The 24,166-nt window shown below is 42.8% G+C and overlaps 1 protein-coding gene across 7 annotated transcripts in view; it reads left to right on the plus strand.

Moving 5' to 3' along the window:
• ARHGAP6 (Rho GTPase activating protein 6) overlaps window positions 1-24,166 on the plus strand; it is a 475,091-nt gene that overhangs the window by 377,095 nt on the left and 73,830 nt on the right. For 6 of the 7 annotated variants that reach the window (XM_082717092.1, XM_082717091.1, XM_082717097.1 and 3 more), the window contains exon 2: window positions 23,094-23,253. In XM_082717092.1, coding sequence (XP_082573218.1) covers window positions 23,094-23,253 — 160 coding nt within the window. Of the gene's footprint in view, window positions 1-13,627; window positions 13,821-23,093; window positions 23,254-24,166 lie in introns of those variants that run through there. The other variant, XM_082717095.1, reaches the window with a different exon arrangement.

Below are 24,166 nucleotides of genomic sequence, written 5' to 3' on the forward strand. Positions count from 1 at the left end.
AACAAGGCTATTGATCTAATCAGTGCAATATTTTTATTTTTAGCTTCTCTCTTGATGTAGACAAGAATATTTCCTTGAAATGAACTAGGCTCCAAACTGTAATTTTTTATGTGAAATTACCAGACTAGATATTAACAGTTAGTCTTTGAAATTAAAATATGAACATAAAGGGATTAAAGACTTTATTTGCTTTTTTTTTTTTTTTTGGTATAGCCATTACCTGGTTAATTTCTAAAAAAAAAAAGAAAATAAAATAAAAAGAGTGCTTTAAATAAAAGCTTAAAAAATGAATGCCACCACAGTGTTTAAATTTTTCAAGCTACTCATGACCCTCAGCTTGGGAAAAAAAAGAAACTGAAGGATGCGTTTCTTCTCACTCCTGGGTAAAAGCTCTGATGGCCAGTCTGTATGGATTGGAAACACAGTATGGGTTTGCTGGAGGTTGTTGATATTTTATCTCTCATGAAAGGAATGAGGTGGAAAATGAGTTTTACATTACAAAATATTTTTAGATCTTGGTGTTTCAACCCATGTCACTTAAGTTTTTGTTGTTCTTTTTGTTGGGCTATTTGAGTTATCGTATGACCCAGCAATTCCATTCCTAGGCATATACCCAAGAGAATGGAAAACATATGTTCACGTGAAAATTTGTACCTGAATATTCACAGCTGCTTTATTCATAATGGCCAAAATGTGGAAGCAATCCAAATATCCATCAACTAATAAATGATAAAACAAGATTTGGAATATCTATAAAATGAATATTATTCGACCATAGAAAGGACCATGCTCCAACGTGGATGAACCCTGAAAACATGCTAAGGAGAAAGAAACTGGAAACAAAAGGCCACACATTATGTAAGTCCACTTATATTTAAAGTAAAAAATAGGCAAGTCTGTAGAGACAAAGACTAGATTAAAAGTGGTCAGGACCTGGGATGACAAGAGAATGGAGAGTGACTGCCAATGCATTTAGGGTTTCTTTTGGGCGTGATGAACATATTCTGAAATTCAATAATGGTAATGTTTGCATATATCTGTGAATATACTAAAAAAATTGGATCATATACTTTAAAGCAGTAAATTTTATGATATGTAAATTTTATCTAAAAATAATTGCATCAGAACTTTGGATATTTTGTCTGGAACATAAGAAGCCTAGAAGCCACCACTTCAAGTATAAGTCTGAACACACTGAAAAATCAACAACTCTTCTTAGATCTGTAGGAGAAGTGAGTTCATAGGGCAAACTGCTAACTCTAAAAATTGGAGAGGCTGACAGATCAATATAGAGAATCAAACTTACTGGAGCAGCAATCTCCAAGGGAACCAGTGCCGGGGTAGGGACACCTGAACTGTAATTGATAAATTGCTGGAGGCTCAGTGTGGACAACTCTGACAGTTAAATAGTCCAGGGAGACCCAGTCATCAGGAGGCCCTTATAGTTTTGTGGGCTAATTTAATGCTTGGATCTCCACTAGGTTCACAGATGATGTGATTAGCCATGTAAAAAATATGAAAAAAAAATCAGCAAAAACAACCCTCTTGGAGCTGATAAGTAATTATAGCATGGATGTGGGATACAAAGTTAGTATACAAAATCCCATCACTTTTCTACATACCAGCAATGAACAAGTAGAATTTGAAATTAAAACTATGATATTATTTACATTGGCACCCCTGAAAATGAAATACTTTGGCAAAAATGTATTAAAATATGTACAACATCTGTATGAGGAAAACCACAATACTCTGGTGAATAAAGACAAAGAGCTAAATTAATGGAGAGATATTCCATGTTCGTGGATAGAAAGAGTCAATATTGTCAAGATGTCTATAGATTCAAGGCAATTCCAATCAAAATCCCTGCAAGCTATTATGCGGATATTGGCAAACTGATTTCTAAAGTTTATATGAGGAGGCAAAAGACCCGGAATTGCCAGCACAGTACTGAAAGAGAAAAATAGAGTTGGAGCATTGATACTGCCTGACTTCAAGACTTAGTATAAAATGGCAGGCATCAAGGCAATGTGATATTGGCAAGAGAAGAGATAAATAGATCAATGGAACAGAATAGGAAGCCCAGAAATAGACCCACATAAATATAGTCACTTATCTTTGACAAAGGAACAAAGGCAATACAATGGAGCAAAGACAGTCTTTCCAACAAGTGGTGCTGGAACAACTGGACATCCACAGTAAAAAAAAAAAAAAAAAAAGAGGATCTCGACATAAACCTGTACCCTTCACAAAAATTAACTCAAAATGGATCACAGACCTGAATGTAAGATGCAAAAGAATAAAGTTCCTGGAATGTAACACAGGAAAAAACCCAGATGACCTTGGGTATGGTAATGACTTTCTATATACAGTACCAAAAGCGCAGTATAACAAAAGCACAAATAACTCATCAGCTGGCCTTGACTAAAACCAAAATCTTCTGCTAAATCTCTGACATCAAAAGACAATGTCAAAGAATAAGAAGACAAGTCACAGACAGGGAGAAACTATTCACAAAATACACATCTGATAAAGAACTATTGTCCAAAATATACAACTCTTAAAACTCTCTCAAAACTCTCAATAAGAAAACAAACAACAGGATAAAATGTGGGCCAAATACTTTAACAGACAACTCACCAAAGAAGATATACCAAGTAAGCACATGAAAAGTAATATGTGATTATGGAGATGCCAGTTAAAACAACAGTGGATACGACTGCGTACTTAGTCTAATGGTCCAAGTCCTGGAACACCGGTGACGTCAAGTGCTGGGTGTGTATGGAGCCCAGGCGCTCCGGCACATCGCTGCTGAGCATACAAAATGGCGCAGCCCCTTTGGAAGACAGTTGGGCAGTTTCTACAAAACTAAGTATACTTTTATCGTTCCATCCAGCAATTACGCTCCTAGGTATTTACCCAAAAGAACTGAAAACTTATGTGCACACAAAAAGCTGCACAGAGATGTTTATTCACCATGGCCCAAACCTGCAAGCAGCCGACATGTTCTTCAGTAGACGAATGAATAGATGAACCGTGGCCCATCCAAACAATGGACTCTTACTTGGCACGAAAAAGAAATGAACTATCGAGCCATGAAAAACCATGGGAGACCCTTCAATGCACATTACTGAGGGAAAGAAGCCAATCTGAAAAGGCTGCATGCTATGATTCCAACTCTCTGACATTCTGGAAAAGGCAAAACTAGGGAGACCGTAAAAAGATCAGTGGTTGCCAGGTGTTTGAAGGAAGAGAGGGATGAATGGGTAGAGCATGGAGGATTTTAAGGGCAATGAAAACACTCCGTATGATACTATGATGATAAATGCATGGCATCATTCATATCTCGGGAATCGCCAGCACAGCTGATGATAGAACATAGAACACCAAGCGGGAGCCCTCGTGTAAGCTGTGCAGTCCGGGTGATGATGGCGGGCCAGCGTAGGCTCATCAGTTCTAACAAATTTCCCCGCGGGGGAGGATGTTGAAAGTGGGGGAGGCCGTGCAGGTGTGGGGCAAGGGGTAGTTGGGAAATACCTGTATCTTCTACTCAAGTTTGCTGTGAAACTGAAACTGCCCTAAAAACTCAAGTCTTACTAAAAATGCACCCATGAATGATAAGTCTCCAAGCTGCCGTAATAGATGACTGTATTTAGTTTGGGAAAAACTTCAGTTCCTGTGCCTTTCATTGCTCAAAGGAAGCGTTGTTTTCCTCATGCAAACACATTTAGCCAGGTCTGGGAAACACTTTTTAATTTATCATTTTAAAAAGTAGTATATATAGAAGGAAACATTTCCAGAAAAAAAAAAGTCTGAAACATAGTAACTAAAACCTCGGATCTGTTCCAGTAAGTTCAGATGGTTGGTTTTTATGCTTTTTTATGTCATACCTGGCATTTTGTATCATTCTGAGAATTGATTTCTCTCTGTTCATGTGTCACTCTTACATGTTTTGACACTTGATAGTAAAAGCCAGGAAGCAAAATTTTTTCTTTCATTTTTACTGGAAGTGATTTTAGCTACTTTAGAACAAATGTTGTCGATATAAATATGGCCCACTGGTCTTGCTTGTTTCTGTGCTAATAGACACAGATAGCTTTCTGTATAGATGCTGTAGCTCTTTCCCAAGAGCTTTCTTTCAACCAACAGATATGCAAAAACACAAACCTCAAGTGCTATTTCTTCTGACTGCTGCATCTGTGCTTCCAGAATGTACAGTCAAACAAGGGAGAAAAGGTACAAAAGCAGAGAATCGATGTTTAAATCAGGGTCAAGAAAATAGCCGAAATATGTGTGTGGGGTGTGTGTGTGGGGTGTGTGTGTGTGTGTGTGTGTGTTGGGGGGAAGTGAGTGTGAAGATTAGATAGGAGGGAGGTATCTTAGGAAGTTAGAGTTTTCTGGAAAAATAAGTAACATTGAAACATTCCCAGTCCTCTTGCTTCTCTCCGTGAGACATGGCATGGACATTCCCTACACGTCTTAAGCATCTAGGTCATTTGGATCCTTAAAAGAAACGTGTAGGAAAAAAATAAGCTGTTGAGCGATCTCTATGGACCCATCTCCTCATCCATACATATGTATATGTTGTAATGATGGTTGTAAAAAGAGGCAGTTCCCTTGTTGTTTGACACAGTGAAACGCCCTAGGAAACTCTATCATTTCCTGTACTAAGTGTCTGGTGATTTTTCAGCGGGTCGAGAACAAGGTCAGCAAACGTTTTCTGTGAAGGGCCAGATTGTACATATTATAGGCATTAGGAGTCCTTCATCTCTAGTGTAACCTTTCTGCTCTGCTGTTGTATCAGGACACAGCCCCACACAAGACGGAAATGAATGGGTCTGCCTGGGCTCTAGTTATTAAACAGGCGAGGGCTGGGTGTGGCTGGGGCTGGACTTTGTCCATCCCTGCTATAGATCAACATTTGGCACCTCAAGGTCAGCACATGCCTCAATCAATGTGTTAGGAGTAATATCGCCTGTAATAGATCATTTACGGACTTCAGAATTTTACTTTGTGGGGAAATGAAATGAGAATGGATTTCATTCTAATGTACTTTCTTGAGTCATACCTTGCCACTCCTTGAGAGAAAGTTATGGTACTCACCGGGAGGTCACGTGGGGTGATGGTTAAGACCCCAAACCCTGGGGTTAAGGCCTATGACTTTGAACCCCAGCTCTGTTACTTGCATCTGTTGCCTTGGGCGAGTTACTCAACCTCCTGGCCCTTGATTTCTACACCTGTGAGATGGGTGTGTATCAATAGACCTTACCTCCTAAAGTTACTTAACAATTAAAGCAGGGAGTACATAATTGGGGCTAGGAATAGTGATGGGTACATATGTACATTCACAATAAATGTTAGTTATTCCTCGAATTTCTAAATCCCCTGGGGATGGAGCATAGCTCCCGGCTTAGCTTATCTGTGCTGTGAGTCACCATGAGCAAGACTTACCATTAATAGTTTTGTTGACTCCAAACTCTCATGGTGCTAATGGGTTGTAATTTTGTATTTTCTTACATTAAAAAGTTGCTCTACCCATAGATGGATATTTAATAAGGAAGAAGGCAGCAAAACTCAGTGTAGAAAATGTGAACATAAATCAACAGTGCCTGTGAGTGAAAACAGCATTGGACTATGTCAGGCTATGGCTATTGAGATTAGCGGAAAGGTTGACCAACTGTTATGTGCCTGGAAATCGTGCGGTATGCTCTTTGGTTGCTATCAGTGAGCTCTGGAATTCTGAGTCTTACCATTTTTAGGAATAAGGTGATGTGTATTAGCACACCCTTCCTTGTTCCACTAATAGTAACCAGCAATGAGTCAATAAAAATGAAGACACGCTACAATAAGTAAGTTGAATATTTTGTAAAAATCACATTAGCATATTCTTTTTTTCTTCATTAACCACTTTCCAAATGGCCTTCCTATTGCCACGTTAATTAATCATGTGCTTAGAGGATGCTTTCGTGAATTCCGCAATTTCCTCCGGAAAAGTTTGCCCTGCTATTTGTTTTAATCACCACAAAACTCTGTGTATGTGTGGCGGGGTTGGGGGGGCGGTAGGGAATAAAAATCTGGCTCTAGGGCAGTGGGTGTGTCACCCATGTCTCATTCATCATGCAAATGACATGCGGCACTCCACCTTCCCGACAGGATCCTTCTTTATCTCCTCTTTCCCGAGGGTAAGTGAGACTGAGAAGGGTTAGACACCCACGTGGCTATTTGTGGGCTGAGCTCGACTTTCAAGGCAGTCAGACTATGGAAACCTCCGAGTGGCCATGGTGCTGTAACACTGTGTCCTGCAGGGAGGAAACAGCTGCAAATGAGCACGTGAGACCTGCTTATCACACTGCCCCCAAACCCCACGACCATTAGCACTATTCCCCGTGGCATCCGTGGCGGAAATCAGAGAGAGGCATCTGGATCAAGCCTGAAGAAAGGAAAAACAGTTTTAAATTATGGGTGCCCACGTTGGGGGATTTAATTCCCAATCGGTAGTATTATTAGGCTTTTATTTCTGCTGCCAGTGGAAGAGAAGGGGAAAGGGTAAAAATCTGTCCTTGGTGTCAGAGAAATCTGGCAGGGGCAGTGGGTGAAGGAATACAGAGCTATAGTGCCCCTGTCACAGGGGAGTATGGAGGGGGTGAGAGCGGGGAGGCGTGGAAGGAGAGAGGCAAAGGTGTGTGGCAAATGCTTCCATGGAATTTGGAGAAAAAGGAAAAAGAACAAGGAATTTGCCACCCCACTGGTTTCCTAAAACCCCGGCCACTGCAGTGGTTCTCATCTTGGACTGCTCACAAGAATCCTCCCCAGAGGAAAAAAAAAAAAAAAAGAATCCCCCAGAGGGCTTTGTAGACCTACCAAAGCCCGAGCCCCAGCCCTTAAGAGTCTAGCTGTTCTGCTCTATACTCACGCAGTCCAATACAGTAGCCACTAGCCACTGTGGCTATTTACATTTAAATCAGTGAAGATTTAGAAAACTAAAAATTAAATGATTCCATTCCACTAGCCACATCTCAAGTACTCATTAGCCGCAGGTCACCGATGGCCCCCGTGTTAGACAGTACAGTGATCCTAGAAAGGTCTGTTGGATCTCACTGGTCTGGAGGGGTGCATGGGTGTGGGTATTTTTTTGAAAACCGCACTAAGTAATTGCTTTTCTTTTTTTTTTAATTGAGGTATGCACCAAGTACTTCTCTCTTTTTTTAAGATTTTATTTATTTATTTGACAGACAGAGATCACAAGTAGGCAGAGAGGCAGGCAGAGAGAGAGGGGAAGCAGGCCCCCTGCTAAGCAGAGATCTTGATGTAGGGCTCAATCCCAGGGCCCTGAGATCATGACCTGAACCAAAAGGCAGAGGCTTAACCCACTGAGCCACCCAGGTGCCCCGACAAGTGCTTCTAAGGTGCAACCATATTAGAGACCTGCTGGTCCTTAATACAGTTTGTTCTGACATTTATTGCCACTTGTACCTGAACTCATTTTGCTTTTGAAGCAAATACTCCGAGAGTATTATTAAAGCTGGACTCTTCGTGCAGTCTAGCAGTGCAGATGCATATATTTTCATTTCAAATAGCTTACTTGCTCGTCGCTCAGCAACTCAAGGTTAAGTTAGATGAGTTAATTACCAGCCTTCCGCTGGAATGTATCAGTTGCTTTTTCCCATTGAGGTTGAAGAATTACAGCAATTCGTGCTGATTTGGAAGTACTTGTTGGGGGAGTTTAAGAAGATAAGGTATCTTAAACTGAAACCCAAAGGCTGACCAGCCACAGCTCACACTTGGGGCCCAGATCAGAGGGAGGTGACCGATGTTCACACACTTGGTTGATACTCGAAACTAATTCATTCGGGTAATGAGTTTATTAAGTCTAATGTCAACCGTAGGAAGTTGTTTTCCTTTCCTGTTGGACAAAAACCTCGGTGAGGGGAGACTTTGCGGGGTGATAGGTGCAGCTGATGAAACAAAACATGGTCAAGCGTGGCGTTGAAATGAGAAACCAAAACGGAATTCACTCTGCTATTTGCCGATTTTGTCTTGCCGACGAGTTGCCAGCGCAGATCTTTCCCTCTCCTGAGTATGATAGTCATCTCTCTTCAAGGCTTGCTTTACTTCCTGCTGCTTTAAAAAGACCTGATGGGGAATTGAGTTCTCCAGTTTGGGTAACATTACTTCAGCATCCTGAATGTTTCAGTGAGCAGTGGACCCCCCACCCCAGGTCTGAATAAATGACCTGTTCTGCAGAGTCTCCCCGTGACATCTCCCCCAGAACCAGTGTTCTCTCATCTGAGGGGCCTTTCTTGGGTGAACCCTGCAGCCTTCATTCTTAAACTCAGCTTTCCTCGCACTGTGGGTAGAAGGAGCCGCCTGAGAAAGGCAGGCCACTCTGTGCCGTGTATTAAAGCCAGTGACATCATGTCCGTGTGTCTCTGTGAGAATGGGAAGAGAATGGTCTTTCCTAGGTCTACCCTGCCCGACCCACAAAAGGACCTTCAGATTTCTCACTCTACCCCCCGACCCCCGAGGGCACTTCTCCCAGTAGCATACTGGGCCCGGCCTCCCTGGAGATCCACATTTCTTGGAAGAATTGAGGGACTGTCCTAAAGAAAGCATCCCTAAGGGGTGCCTCGGTTATGGCTGCCGAAAGCCTCGTTTCGTCAGTCGATGTCGTGCGTGAGGCCTCCATTCACTGATCACGCCGCAGACCTCAAGGTCTGCTTCCCCTCTCTGTCCCCTTCCTATCCGCTCTGCTGCACTCGGCCTCATTCAGCTTTCCTCAAACGCCCCTTTCCTCGCGTTACATCTCTACCCAAAAACGTGGGATGCGTATTCCTGCTGGCAAAGGATGGGACACTCCGAAGTTTTCTAAAATGCCTGCTCCTCTTCCCTGAAAACAAACCCCAGTCCCTCCCCTTGCTCCTGGAGGCAGTTGCCTCTACAGCTTTTCTTTTCTTTTCTTTTTTTTTTTTTTCCTTTAGGCACTCAGTCCATAAGGGATTCATTGAAAAAAGGTCACTGACTCAGCTGGGATGTACCCTAAGGGTTAAACCCCTTGCATTTGGAAACAGACCGCCTACATTTGAACTCCTTACTCCCTAGTTAGTTAAGTTCCCTTTGTCTCCGTTTTCTCAGCTGCAAAATGGGGATAATCCTAGTATCTGCCTCCTAGACCGCAGCAAATATCCATGGAGGCAATGAGCTCTAAGTATTACACGTTCTTTACTATGGTTTTGACTGTTCAGATCCGTGGCCTTAAGTAACTTTCGAGTTACCTAATACTTTGTGTTTTTATTTAAAGATTTTATTTATTTATTTGACAGACAGAGATCACAAGTAGGCAGAGAGGCAGGCAGAGAGAGAGAGAGAGAAGGGGAAGCAGGCTCCCCGCTGAGCAGAGAGCCCGTTGTGGGGCTTGATCCCAGGACCCTGGGATCATGACCTGAGCCGAAGGCAGAGGCTCAACCCACTGAGCCACCTAGGTGCCCCCCTAATACTTTGTTTTGATGGTAAGTTTTTAGATCTGAAGGATCTAAAATTCACTCTCTCTGCAAATGGGTCACAGTGGTAGCAGGAAGATGCTAGAGATAAGACCAAAGTCAAGTACCGGGGCCGGGCGAGGACAGAGAGAGCTATGGTTAAAGAAGCAAATGACAGGAGCAAGAGAATGCAGAGTCCTTGTTCTGTGCTTGTACTTGGCACCCCACTTCTGCAAGTTCTGATCAATCCAAAGGTAGAGTCCAATAGGTAATTAAAATAAAAGATACCACATTTTTGCTGCATGCTTAATGGTAGCAGGAGGACTAAAATGTCCTTCACTGTTTGCATTTTTAATGTATAATTGGAAAACATCAAGACCTTATGTGCCAGTTCTGTAGCGTTGGCCAAAATAGGTTAATTGAACCAATTCATCAGTAATGAATGTGTCTAAATGAAATTTTGCTATGCCATTTTATCAGATGGAGTCATAATCCTGAAACATAGAAGCATTACCTGTTTCTAAATATTGACTATATATTATTTAAAAACTGAAGGATGCCATTAGATACGCATTTATCTTCTTGCTCATAAAAGACTTTCTAAATTGTCTGCAAAATGGTTTATTAAGGTTAGTTTTTATTTTATTCTCCAGTTCACCAGCCACTTTCTTTCCATGCGAACATGTAGAAAGTCAAGGAACGAGCTGTTAGGCGGTTCAGTAGGGAGACATACGGGAGAGAGTCCAGGGGATGGTTTAGGTTAAGGGAGGTGAGGTTAGCTGCTACGTCACATGCATCCCCAAATCCCACCAAACAGGTGTATTCCTCCCTCATGTCATCCCCGTGTCCATGGCTGCTGGGATGGCTAAGCCCCAAGCACGGAGTCCAGGGCCCGGGCTCTGCTCTCTTCCACACGGGAAGATGTTGATTTGCTTATCTGTGGCTGCATCACACACTATCCCAAGACCTTGGTGCTTAAAACAACCACCATTTTATTTGCTCGTGGCTCTGTGGTCCAACCTGGGCTCAGCTTGCTTTTCTGCTGACCTTGACACTGGTCTCTCAGGAGGCTTTATTCAACCTGGAGGTTGGCCGGAGGATGGATCTCGCTGGGACGTTGGGACAGCTGAACTTCACACTCTCTCTCCACATGGTCTCTCCAGTACAGTAGCCAGACTTAAGACATGGTGGTGGGAGGGTCCCAAGGACGCAAAAGCAGCATTCTCCAGGCCCTCCATAGTCTGAGGTCCAGAATCATCTCAGCATCATTTCTGCCACAGTCGATTGCTTCGAGCAAACGACAGGGCCGGCCGGGACTGCAGGGCAGCAGACGCTAGGATGTGAATACTGAGAAGTGTGGTTTCTGCCTGGAATGGCCACGTGTAGCTCTGAGAACTCTTGTCTCCAGGTTGTCATGGGCTAGAAGGGAAGCTCATCGCTTTCTCCCACAGTCCATTGGCTAGAGCCTAGTCACGTGGCTGCTAATACCTTGCGAGGGCCTGGGGGCAGTGGCTAGGAAGGAGTGAGAGTCTGGGAGCAATCCATCGGTCTTTTCCTCTGTTTCCGTGCCTCCACCCCCTCCTCTGTATCAGAGAGTTGTGGCAGGGAGTGAACGCATGACCCACGTACACTGCTTAGTACTTAATACTGCTTCATTCCTTTTCTATTGTGATCATTATTGTTGTTATTTGTTATTATGCAGTGACTACTTGACTTTACGCCATTTAAATCAACACACATGATGGCAGTGGAGGCCATGCGGAGGAGACGTCCAAGGGTTTTAAGCAAAATGGTGTTGTCATTGGAAATGTACTCACCCCAAGAGTTGGACAGAGCGCTTGTGTAATATTTTTGCCCTGAATGTGCAAAATGTCCCCAGTGGCCTATGCAGGAATAATCCAGAAGAGCCAAAGAAGAAGGTGGAGTGAAGGCTTAGGGGCGTAGATTCTGAAGCGATAGGCTGGTGTGTGGCGCCCTCGCCTCGTGAAGAGTCAAGTAGATAAAGGATTGCTGTCATGTTCTAGGCGCTTCCGCCGAGCAGGCCCTTCCGCAGATTGGACCTTTTCATTGCTTCCCAGTATTTATTTCTAAGGCCATCTGGGGGCTTTTTTGGCCTCTTGTGGGTTCGACGTAAAGAGCTGATATTTAATAAAGAGAAAATTCTTTATCTTCGCCCTTCGTCTTTCTGGCTTGACTGCATTTTTCCAAAGAATGCCAGGGATACACAACTTCTCCATTATTTCTGCATTTCCTCTCCTGGCCAGACTCGGTTCCACTCTTAAAACAGACTAGGAATTCCCCAAGACGTTGTCTCTTGAGATTATTTGAGATTGTTCACTTAAAGAAATAGTCACTTTCTTATGAAACATTTGTTAACCTGACCATTAAATAATTGATTTCACAGGCCACTCCAGTCTTAGGTAATGATTCTTATTAAGTTACTGTGTCTAGTTCTCATTAGACATTTATGACATGGCGCTGACTAGTGTGGGCTGAGGACTGTGGCTTTGTCATCCAGTTAATTTGTAAGCCCCGTAGTGGTTGGGATCACAGCTGCGGTACTTACAAGCTGCGAATCTTCGGGCAAGTTACTTAACCTCTCTGAACCTCTGTTTCCTCATCTGTAACATGGGATATAATGTAACCCACGCCTTACAATTCTTTTAGCAGTTAATGAATCAACACCCATAAAATGCTTAGCAAAAGCGTCGGGAGCACTTAGAAAGCTCACAATGAGAACTACATGTTGTTTTCATGTATTCATAATCTAAGAGATCACTTGCCTAGCAATGAGAAATGAACTGCATATTTATCAATCTCCCGTGAAGTAGTATACGAGATACATTTAAATGAGGGTCTCAATTCCATTAGCTAGTGTTCACATTGCGTGAACCGCTCTGCTGGAATGATGACTATTTTCCACATCTGAGTTTTTGGGGTAGTGGATGGAGGTGGAGCTCTGTGAGGAGACAGGTAGATTTTGACTCGGAATTTCTCTTTAAGTATAACTGTCGTAGTAAAGAAAACCATCTGATGTATTTTATTGTTTCTGAATTCCTTTCTCTTGCTAAATAAATACCAGCAGCAACAGAAGCTGTGTGTGGCTTATATCAAGTGATGATTAACCTCACAGAATCCTAGTAAAAAACATACCAGAATCTCTAAGTTTTGAGTAAGATGTTCCATGAAATCATTTCTCAGTTTGTCAGTTATCATCACAGTGAGAGCTGGAATTCACTTGAGACCACAAAAGAACTATAACTTCCTATCGACTGGAAAACTCAAATGACTTTTTGAATTGTTTTTTGCCTTGGTGCCATGTGGCACACATGGCACTCAAGGTAATTAGGGATCAGGATATGTTTTGAATCTTTCATCTTTCCTTTTCTTTCCGCTCTTCCTGGATTTCCCCCCGCCACCCTCAACTCCCACCTGCACCCTCTTAAACATGGCCACGTGATGCACATCCACGCTGCCCTCCACACCCCCTGTTCAGGAAATGAACAACTTCTCAAGGACTGTTGTTCCACAAAGAGCATAAAATTCAGAGCATGTGTTATGCTTCAGTCTCAAAGAGAATGAAATCTTTTCCTTTTTCAATGTTTTTTTTTTTCCTAGTGTTAGAAAAATGAAGACGCCTGTGGTTTTAAAATATAATTTAGGAGTTGAGAATTGGCCCTACACAAGGAAAGCGTCCTGTGTGCTTTATCATGCCCTCAGGGGTTTTACCCGCGGCTTCCAACATTCTTTGGTTGATTCCTAATAAGGACAGTTTGCACAGTTACAATCCAATTACCATTTGTAGATCCCTCTGGAAAAGGGGATTTTTTTTAAGAGGAATCTTTTCCTAACTCCAGAATATCTCTTCAAAATAGTCTTATTAAAATAAAAATCAGGAAATCCAGTTGCAATTTCTCTGCATTCTTTTCATCCCTCCCCCTCCTCCATTCTCTTTCTCGCGCGCGCGCGCACACACACACACACACACACACTGACTCACTCACACACTCTCTCAGTGACACAGCCTGCCTCCCTTCTGAAGGGACAGGAACTTCTCAATAGTCCAATGACAAGATTGCTTTTTTTTTTTTTTTTTTTTTTTTTTTTTTTTTTTGGTCCCAAGATTCACAGTAGCAGAGATCTCTGGCACCAAAAGGTACTGTGGGAGAGTCACTGCCCTGCAAGCTGGGCCACTTCTCAGACACTCTTGTAATCTGCCATTGCACGCTGCATTTTTCACCAAAAGAATAATTTTCTTTTTTAAAAGAACAGACTCAAGTTCCTACTCCAAGCTTAGCTCGGTTAAATTAGGACAGCAAAGACCTGGCCGAATAGAATTCATGGGTAAGCGATATCAGTATCTCTGCTTATGCTTCTTTCCGAGAAGATTACTGTGCTAAAATGTTGTGCTTCTTACACATCTATCTTGTAATTTGGGAAGAAAAGTGGATTGATCAGCGTCTGAGCTGTGCGACAGCCCAAGTACTGTCTGTGCCAGGAGAGATTTATGAGCACGTTATTTTTAGATCAGTTGATAATGTTAAAGCAGCTTGAACTGAGCAAAGCAGAGCCGAGAGGAGCCTGCTGTGAGGACATGGGATAGCATTTGCTGGGCTGCTTTCTGCGAAAGCTTTGGTGCAGGCCGTTTTGAGTTCTGAAAGAATAAAGTGGCTTATCTCCTGGGCTTCTTGAACTCACTGCAACATTTTTTTTTTGCTGTGCATATGATAAATAAGGCTCATAAAAAAATTCTCATGTGCTCTATTTTACCAAAGAGGAAAATCTGAAGCTCCTGGATTTTTTCAACACTGTCTGGCCTGCCCTGCTGTAGGGCTGTGTCCCGTAATGAAAAGACTTGGTGGGGGAAAGAGGCAGAGTGGGACCCTTATGTCCCAGCTCCTGTTCTGTCATTGTAGGAGCTGTCTAACCTCTTTGGACACTGCGTTCTTCCTTTGTAAATGGAGGGGCTTGGATCGGTTTATCATGAGAAGTGGTGAAATGCGTCCAGTGGGTTGGGGTCTGGATTCTGGAGCCCATAGCCTGGCTTCAGATCCCAGTTCTGTCACTTACTAGTCACTTCAGACCCGTGCCTATGTTTCCTCATCTGTAGTATGGGAATGATGATGGTAACATAGTCCTTAGGGTTGCTGTAAGAAGGAAACAAGCTACCACAATAAAGGCTCAGAGCAGTCACTAGCAGAGAGTGAGCTGTCCATGAGTGTTAGCGGTATCTTCAAGGTCCAGTCCATGCCCGGAGGTCAGCCATTTCTACTGTCCGTGAACTAAATCAAATTCTAGAAAGATAAGCAAAACCATCAGCTGCTGGTCCTGTCACTGAGAATTTCTCAGTCGTGCAAACGTTTCCATTGTCCATACTCTGGGATCAGTGCAGGCTGTGTTACCTCCTCTCCATCCAAGATGCAAGTGAAACTTAAAACTCAGAATAAAATTGGTGGCGGGTAGACCAGTCCATGATCTAACTGAGGATATACAGAAATGGAATTGGCCTTTTGTTCTGATGGTTTTGCCTTTGGGGACTCCCAACCTGTCACTGTATCCCCTCGATACTAACCGTTAGAAAGGTTCCTTCCACCGGAAACGAGATGTGAGTGACATTTTATTTTTTTGAACGCTGGTAGTGCCATCCTCACTCAACAATGTTCATTTCTACTTCTTTGGTTTATCAGTAATTTAGATGAGTAGGTCATTTGCAGATAACCACTTTTATATAACCCTGACTTTTATATCCTTTCCAATATCCCCAATTCTTACTACACTATGTGATTTCTTTGTAGTCTCTTTGGGATGTTGCCCAGAGAAAATCTTAGGAGAGGAGAAAAATGATGATCCCAAAGACAAATCCAAATCATAGAGGTGCCTTTGCTTTCAGTCTGGTCCAGGGATCAGCAGGTTTTATCTGTGAAGAAACAGATAATAAATATTTTCAACTTTGCAGGCCAGTGAAAGCAGCAGCAAATGATATACCTAAGTGAATGAGTGGCTGTGTTCCAATAAAACTTTATTTACAAAAGCAATCAGTAGGCGGGGTTCAGTTCACAGGCACTTGCCTGCCAAACCCTGGCTAGTCCTCATTCCCGTGCCATAGTTTAGGAAAACAAAGCATAGGAGGGAGAAATAGCTTCCTAAAAGCCACAAGGCCGGAAGGTGGCAGAAGTGGAGTTTAAGCCCTGGCAGCCTAGCTTGCCAGCCCTTGCTTTTAGGCACTTCCCCAACTGCCCTGGTGTCAGTTCATCTCTGCCTGAGACTCTCCTCTCCTGGAAGCTGCCCAGCTCATCACCTCACCTCCCTACCTAAGGGTTAACTCAAATATCATGTTCTTGATAAGGTTGCCCTGAACCCCCTCCCCTACCCCAGCATGCCTGATTCCTCTCACCCTGCTCTACCTTTTTTTCTCCTAGGGTTTTAGCATCTTGTAGCTTGCTATGTAATTTACTTGCTATGTAAATTACTATGCTCTGTAATTTACTCATTTATTATGTTGATTTCTTATCAGTTTCCTTCACTAAACAGGAAGCTTCTTGAGTGCAAGGTTCTTTGTTTTGTTTACCGATGAATCCACAGATTTATTATTAGATGTAAGAACAGTGCCTGGCCCTTAGAAGCTGCTCATTTAATACTTGCTGAATGCGTGAAGTGCACATTTCCATTACGCTATGGTGACTTTTTTTGATACTCTTTGTATAGCAATAAAGAGCTACTACCCCAAAGGAAAAAAAAAATGGACTGCCATACCTACTAACTGTTCAGAATTTTCTAAAATTCCTTCTTTAATTTAAAAAAACAGACTAGAATAGATTAATAAAGCATAAAGATTATGCCCGACGTAGCAGAAGTATTAAATTTTCCTAAAGTTCTTTTCAGAAGGAGTGACTGACACATCAAGAGAAGAATTAGCCAATGTTATTCTATTGAGTACCTCAAGGAGAACTTCTTTTAAGAGTCCAAACAGGGGTGTGACAGCTACACAGATACGGTTGGCTTTGCCCAGAAGCTCATCAAGAAGGGAGTTCCTTGTCATTGGTGATGTGTTTATTTTGGAGTTATAAAGGACCAGGCAGCTCTTTTCAGAAATGCTGGTTGCAAGCCTGGTATTTAAACTTATGCCATGCTTCAGCAACACATTGTGATTATCTGGGAACCTTGGCTGTGCAGATGACAGCTGGCCACAGCAGAAAACAGTTAAAAAGACATTTAGCCTCTGGTATGGTTTATCTAAATGGCGTGCCATTTTTCAGTCCTCAACAGACTGATCTGATCTGTTCTTCTGCTCCTCACCCATGGGGAGCCACAAGCCAGGTGGTGAGCTTGTAAACACCTAGAGAAGGCATCTGACTCACAGTGGAGCCATTTATTACTGAATTTAGTGCACATTTCTTAAGAATTTTTGGTGTCCCTAACCCAGCCAGGTTTAAAAAGGGGATGCAAATGCAGAGTCATGATGATTAATATTATGACATAATTACCACGTATTCAGGGCTTGCAGGGAGCTAATAAGCCCTCTCCAAGAAATACCCTTGCGTTACTTCATATGATTACTACAAACCCATGAGCGGTCTTGTTCTTTGCTCCATCTTTCTGATGAAGGCAGTGAGGCTCGGGGATGTTCTGCCTCTTGCCAAAAAGCTCATCTCCATCATAACCCAAGTCTTCACCACCATACCAGTGGGTCTCAACCTTCATTGTGCAAAAATAAGAATCATCTGGGTTTATGATGAAGGTGCTCGAGCCCTACATCAGCCCTACAGCCCAGAAACCTGCATGTTTAACAAGATGATTGAACAATCATCTGCCCAGGTAATTGCATGGCCCTAGGTCTGCAGCCATATTTGGAGCAGCCCTGCCCCACTCCTTTCTGGCTCCCTCGGCCTTGGGAAGTTTACCGTTGGATGAGGTTAAAGAAATGCCACAATTAGAGACTAGTCTTGAGGACATAAGAAAACAATGTGGTATAGACCAAAACCAAAGTTATTTCAATCAATTTTATTTCATGGGAAAATCAAGTCTGTTTGTAAAGATGCAATTTAGCTCAAAAGAATGACCTTTCAGAATAAATCACAGATATTAGATTGTTGGTTTTTCAGTTTGTCTTTTGCCTCTTTTTTTTTCGAAATATGGAGACATGCACTTCTGGTGGAAAGGAAGTCTCTTAAGTTAATGTTTTCGGTGAATCCGTTCTCCAGTTGATCCAGATTCTGTCATATGGAGACCTTTCTTTGGTTTGTTTGTTCCACTTAAATTGTTTTGTGCTATTTGTGTTTCTTAATGCTAGTCTTAAATAACTTCCATAATTCTGTTTATTTATGTAATATGCAGAATAATACATGTGTAATATACAGAATGATGCATCAGGTACTTAAGAGCACACAGTGCATGCATTTAGTATTAAATCAAACTCATCAATGATTGTTAATAGCTCCTGACACCATCATTTTAAGGAAATTCTGAGTAATCTGGGCCTAACAGCAGACCTAAACGTATGCCATGCCAGGGTTTCTCAGCCTCTGGACTATGAACATTTTGGGCCAGACATTTCTTTATTGTGGGGGGCTGTCGTGTGTGTTGGGGGATGTCGAACAGATCACTGACCTTTACCCACTAGATGCCAGTAGCAAAGCCATCCCCAGACTTACGACAGCCAAAAATGTTTCCAGACATTGCCAACAATCCCCCGAGGGGGCAAAAATCACCCTCAGAGACCACTGCACGATATCTTTTTGTATCATATCGCTACCCTTGGTTAACGCTGTGCAATAGTACTCCAGATTTAAAAGATATTTTTACAACTGTCACAGCCTTTAGTGTATCCTGAAACATGGGGTCAGTTTCAACTTCACCTTACACTTACGATATTTAAACAAATTTGAAGTCATCCATTCTCAACCTCGAAAGAAAAATCCTATGGCAACCACTCGAAAGACTAGAGCGAGAGAGCCTTGAAATGAATCATCCGTTTATGAGATGAACGGCCACCCAAGAAACAAGCTGGCCTGGAACACAATTTGGGGGTCGAGGAAAAGCCAAAAGCACATCCTAGGCTGCGCTGGTGGGCTTTGGCACTCTTCTGGCTGCTTGCCATGCGGATCGCAGAGCAGTATCGACCTTTGTGTTCATGTCTACCTGCCCGTGAGAGGTCCGATGGTGAGCGTGGGCATTACGGATTCATTATGCTTCAGTTCTGATATTATAATGTTTATTTTCTGCCCTCATATGCTGCCATTTTTTGGCTCAACCACAGACTCTGTTTAAAAAGACTGTTTCTTTTTTGTTTTTAAGTGAGAGGGAGTACATTATATGTTAATTAATTGAATTTAAATAAAAGAGAGGGGGGGAGAGGGAGAATCTTAAGCAGGCTCCATGCCCAGCGTGGAGCCCAAAAGACTGTTTCTTAGCAGTTTATTCAAATCCACAGGACATCTCCCACGTAGATAAAACGTTACATGGGTGCTTTGTTTCCAATTTATTACTGAACTCATGATGTACCTGATTCATTTAGTCCATAGATTGACAAATATTAGTCAGTGACAGTTAAGAGCCAGGTACTGTCTTGGGTACTAGGAACATCAAGGTGAGTAAACCAGGTGAGTTTCTTCATTGAGCGTCTGCCTTTGGCTCAGTTTATGATCCTGAAGTCCTGGGATCAAGCCCCACATCGAGCTTCCCACTCACTGGGGGGCCTGCTTCTCCCTGCCCCACCACCCCTGCTCATGCTCTCCCTCTTTCAAATAAATAAATTAAATCTTTTTTAAAAAAATAAGCAGAGGAGTAGGACACAGACATGTACTGAGAGAAGACCGTGTGAAAACAGAAAAGATGCCGTTGAAAACCCAAAAGATCCTAATCTCTCTGTATCAGGGGTTGGCAAATCTAGCCAGTGGGCCAAATCCAGCTTGCTGGCTGTCTTTGCACCACCAAGCCAAGAGCAGTTTTTACATTTTTAAATGGTTGAAAAAAAATCACAGAAAGAATAATATATGGTTCTAGGTGTCTTTCTTAGAGGCTTAGAGAGTGTAAGTCTCTACTCATTCAAATTTGACTTGGCAGCATACCTAACCTGGCACCTTTGCTGATCTCTACGTGTGGAACGTGCTCCCTCCTTCAGTTTCTTTCAAAATCTGTTTCCAGTCATCTCTCCCATATGTAGATGGAATCAGGCTCCACTAGCAGTCAAGGTTCCTTAATGTCTAGCCATCACCTACTGAGTAAAGTCCAATCGACTTTGCAAAGCCCATGGAAGAAGCCCTATAGGATCTGGTCTTGACTTCTGCATGGCCTCGCCTCCCGCTATTTCCCTCCCTCCAACCTTGTGACTTCCCCAGACAAGCTCGTTCTCTCCAGTTCATTGGCCCTAGCACCCACTGTTGTTTCCAATTTTGCATTTCTACTAGGCAGACCCTCCCTCCTCTTACCCAACCTTCCGGTCTTCACTGAAACACCACCTTCTCTAGAAAGCTTTCCTTGATCCCCCAGACAGATGTCTGAGCCTTTTCTCCTAGGCAGCCCATTGCATCTGGTACTGACCTCCAGTTTCACAGTCTCTATGTTTGATGGATCAAATGTGCTTTTCCTTATTCAAGTTTAACTCCTTAGGGACAAGGACTGTGTTGTCACTTTGATAACCAAAAGCCTAGTACTGTTCTCAGTGTATAATAGGTACTCATTAAATTTTTAAAAAATAATTAACCAAGGGGACATAGAAAATAAAAATAAAACATATCTTATAGGGGTTGGTTTATTTCCATCATAGGCTATGGTTCAGAGCTTGGCCAACTGTAGCCCAGTGGACAAATCCAGCCTTCCACCTGTTCTTATTAATGAGGTTTTATTGGAACACAGCCACACTCATTCATTTCTGAATTGTCTATGGCCGCTTTCTGCCACAAAGGCAGATTTGAGTAGTTTTGACAGAGACCACATGGCCTGCAAAGCCTGAAATATTTACTGTCTTGCCTTTTACAGAAGAACATAGTCTAGAGATAATTGAGCCAATTGGAGGTCACATTCTTAAATGCTTCTTAAATGAATAGGCATGTAATCCCATTTTGACACTTCAGAGAGCAGTGGGCTTTCCTGGATACCTAAACTTCCTATTTAAAAGTCACCGACTCATCTGGAACTTTCATTTGGGAGGAAAACACTGCAATTCACTGATCCTGTACCTTGTGGTACCCTAAGCCTGAAGGGTGTGAGTGAGAGGTACACCCAAGGCGTGAGTCCCTAATTCCTGTCTAAACTTGGGTTTCCTCTGATTATACCAAAAAACAGGAAAAGGAAAGAAAAAATGCAAAACATTCTGGGCCTGGAAGAATTCATTGTTCGGTTCGCCAAATGCGATGGCTGTCACCCACTTTGCCTAGATTTGCTCACTCGCTTCCTCGCCCAGACTGTCCTCACATCACGCCCCTGAACCCAGCCTGGGCTCCTGTTACTTCTCACCATTATCCACGGGACACAAACTCAGACATGTGAAGACGAGCCAAAAGCCCTCACTTGCTTTAACTCCTTCCCGGTCATGGCATTCCCTGTGTGGCCTCTCCTAGCCACTCTCTCTGAAACACAAGTCGTGTCCTCTCCCCACACTGCCAGTCCCTTCCCTGCTTTTTGGTCCATCCCTAACCGTTACCATATTTAGCACACTATACCCTTTACTTACCCTGCTGATTGTCTGCCCCTACTAGAGGATAACCTCTCCGTCTGTTAAATGCATGCAACCCTACATAAGTGGGGAAAACACCAAAGAATGAACAGAGTGCCATTTACTGTCAGAAGGAACATTCTAGGCAGGAATTGGCTACCACGAGGGAGTGCAGGTGTTTTACTAGCTGCCGGGGCCTTTCTTGTCTCTCTTCTGTGAGGTGAGCGGTGAGGATGGTGAGGTCTCAGGGGACTTCTTAAGGGTTCCTCAGGTCCCCGGCAGCTCCCGAGCACTGCCCTTGGGGGCCAGCACTGTCCCTTCCTTCTGGAACTTTTTTTGATGGTCAAGGCACTGCTAGCAGGTCTTCCAAACTCTTGGGTGATGGCTTTCTGTGGGTCCCAGGAAATCCTCAGTAAGGGGACGTCAGGCTTCAGAGGATCATGAGGACTTATTTCTTGGGGCATCACATCCTCACTGTCTGCAGGGAGGGCAGAGCTATTCGCCCTGCGGGTGTGTGCGTGCACACAAACGTACTCACGACTGGGGGAGTCTTGCCTTTCCTTCTTAGATGTGGAGGATTTTAACATCAGATGTCTCTGTAATTATACATAGTTCTTATAGATCACATCTCTGTACCTCTCGTGATCAAAGCAGCTCAAGAGTGCTGGGAATAGAAACTTCACTGGTTACAATTTAGCAGAGTTTGAGGGCACGTGTTTTTAGCTTGAGTTCTGATTGGTTCCCAGTCTTGTGAAGTTTTACGATTTGGGGAAAAGTACTTAACGTCTGCAAGCCTCAGTTTTATCTGCACTATAATATATTCACATATACTGAATATTACTATAATATTACTATAACATATCATACACATATGTTATAATCATGTATCATAAGTATATATTTGTATCTAAAAATATATATTATATAGTAGAAATATACTAAGTTGTATTATTGTATAGAATACTGTATTATTAAATACTATGCAGTTTACTCTTGAACATTGTGGAAGTTGGGGCACCAACACCCCCATGCAGTCAAAATTCCATGTTTAATTTTTGACTTCCCCCAAATTTAGCTACTAATAGGCTACTACTTGACTGGAAGTCTTACCAATAACATAAAGTCCAGTAACACATATTTTGTCTGTTACATGTATTATAGACTACATTCTTCCAACAGAGTAAGCTAGAGAAAAGAAGATGTGATTAAGAAAATCATAAGGGGGCGCCTGGGTGGCTCAGTCAGTTGGGCGTCTTCCTTCAGCTTAGGTCACAATCAGGTCCCGGATCAAGCTCCGCGTCTGGCTCTCTGCTCAGCGAGGAGTCCACTTACCCCTCTGCCCCTTCCCCACTCTGCTCATGGTTGTGTTCTGTCTCTCTCTGTCTCTGAAATAAATAAACAAATACCTTTTTTAAAAAAGAAAGACATAAGGAAGAGCAAATATATTTACCATACTATACAGTATTTATCCCAAAATATCCAAGTGTAAAGTGAGTGTACTTGTGTAGTTCAAACCTGTGTCGTTCAAGGGTAAACCAAAAGTGGTAACCACCTCATCAGGTTGTTGGTAGGCTGTCCATACACGCTTGCCCTCGCGGATCTAGCACACACGAAGGCAACTAGCAGTGATTGTTGCTGTTCCTGAGATACGTAACCACAAAGATCCCGTGCATTCCTAGAGAAGAGAGGCAGTAGGACCCTTGAAGTGTCTTTTCCAGAGCTTTCTTTGGCCTCTGTGTGAATTGTTATATGGGATCACGTGATCCAACAGCTCCTAGAGATTTGGATGTTTGCGACGGACGGAGAAAATTCCCGGTTAACTGAGAGTAGATTTGATTGGAGGGATGGAGAGACGATTTTGGAACCGAAAGAGGAAGTTTACTTGACTCTCTGACTAAGAGGAAGGATGATCTTTGTGAGACCTAGACGAGCTGTGTAACGCCTGGTGTGTTCTTGCTCTGCAGGGTGATTTCACCTGGAACAGCATGTCGGGCCGCAGCGTGCGGCTGAGATCTGTTCCCATCCAGAGTCTCTCAGAGCTGGAGCGAGCTCGGCTGCAGGAAGTGGCTTTTTATCAGTTGCAGCAGGACTGTGACCTGAGCTGTCCCATCACCATTCCCAAAGGTAAGGCCGTGTGTGCTGTTGCACCAGGGAAAGCTGTGAGTCAGACGTCTGTTTTGCCAAAGCTGCAGACTCATCTCACACCTGACATTAACACAGGAAGGAAGTGACAGCTTCTCGGTTGTTGGCTGGCATTAGTGTCCACTTTGAAAGACGTATTCAAGGAGGACAATTGACATGTCGGCCAATATGTTTATTTAAAGGGGAGGTCAGCGTGAGGTATTAAAAGGGAAAGCCATGTGTGTCTCACTAGTCTACATAACTTCAGAACAGTCCATTGAAAAGAACTTTCCAAAAGGTCAACTTCAAGGACTCACGCTAAAACCGTGTGTATTTCAGCAGGATTTCAAAATAATCTGTTGAAAAGAATGTTTTCACAATCTATTAAACGTGTCATTTGACTTTATGCTAACCCAGAATCCGTGATTATACTCAGGTTAACTCGTTTTTATTGTCTTTCACCTGGCATGTCCCTGCTGAGCCATTCAGACCTGATCATCTGAGGTTTTCACAGATACAGGTCCTGATTCTGGTAAAGATAAGACGCATGTATTTGAAATCTTGTCATCTATGAAATTGTGTTTTTGAATGTTTACCCTCTTCTATGAGGGTCCTTTATACTTGGTGGAAGTGTGTAGCACAAAGGTGACTTGTTCTTTTAGTTTCTCAACAAAACAGAAATGTTGTTGGCAAACCTGATTTGTAGAGAAGGGAATGAGGACTCTAAATAAAGTTCTACGAAACCGAGATTGGATGCACATCAGATAAGATACCAGGGAACAAACATTCTTTGTAGCTTTGTTTTTCAATCCGGTTAATTTGATGTTTCTCTTTGTTCCTGCTTTTTAAAGCCTCCACTAAATAAATAACCTTTACCAAACAGACAGTTTTATAAAAATTGTCTGCTGGAAGCTCT

The sequence above is a fragment of the Mustela nivalis genome (genome assembly GCF_964662115.1).
Source record: "Mustela nivalis genome assembly, chromosome: X".
Taxonomy (NCBI): domain Eukaryota; kingdom Metazoa; phylum Chordata; class Mammalia; order Carnivora; family Mustelidae; genus Mustela; species Mustela nivalis.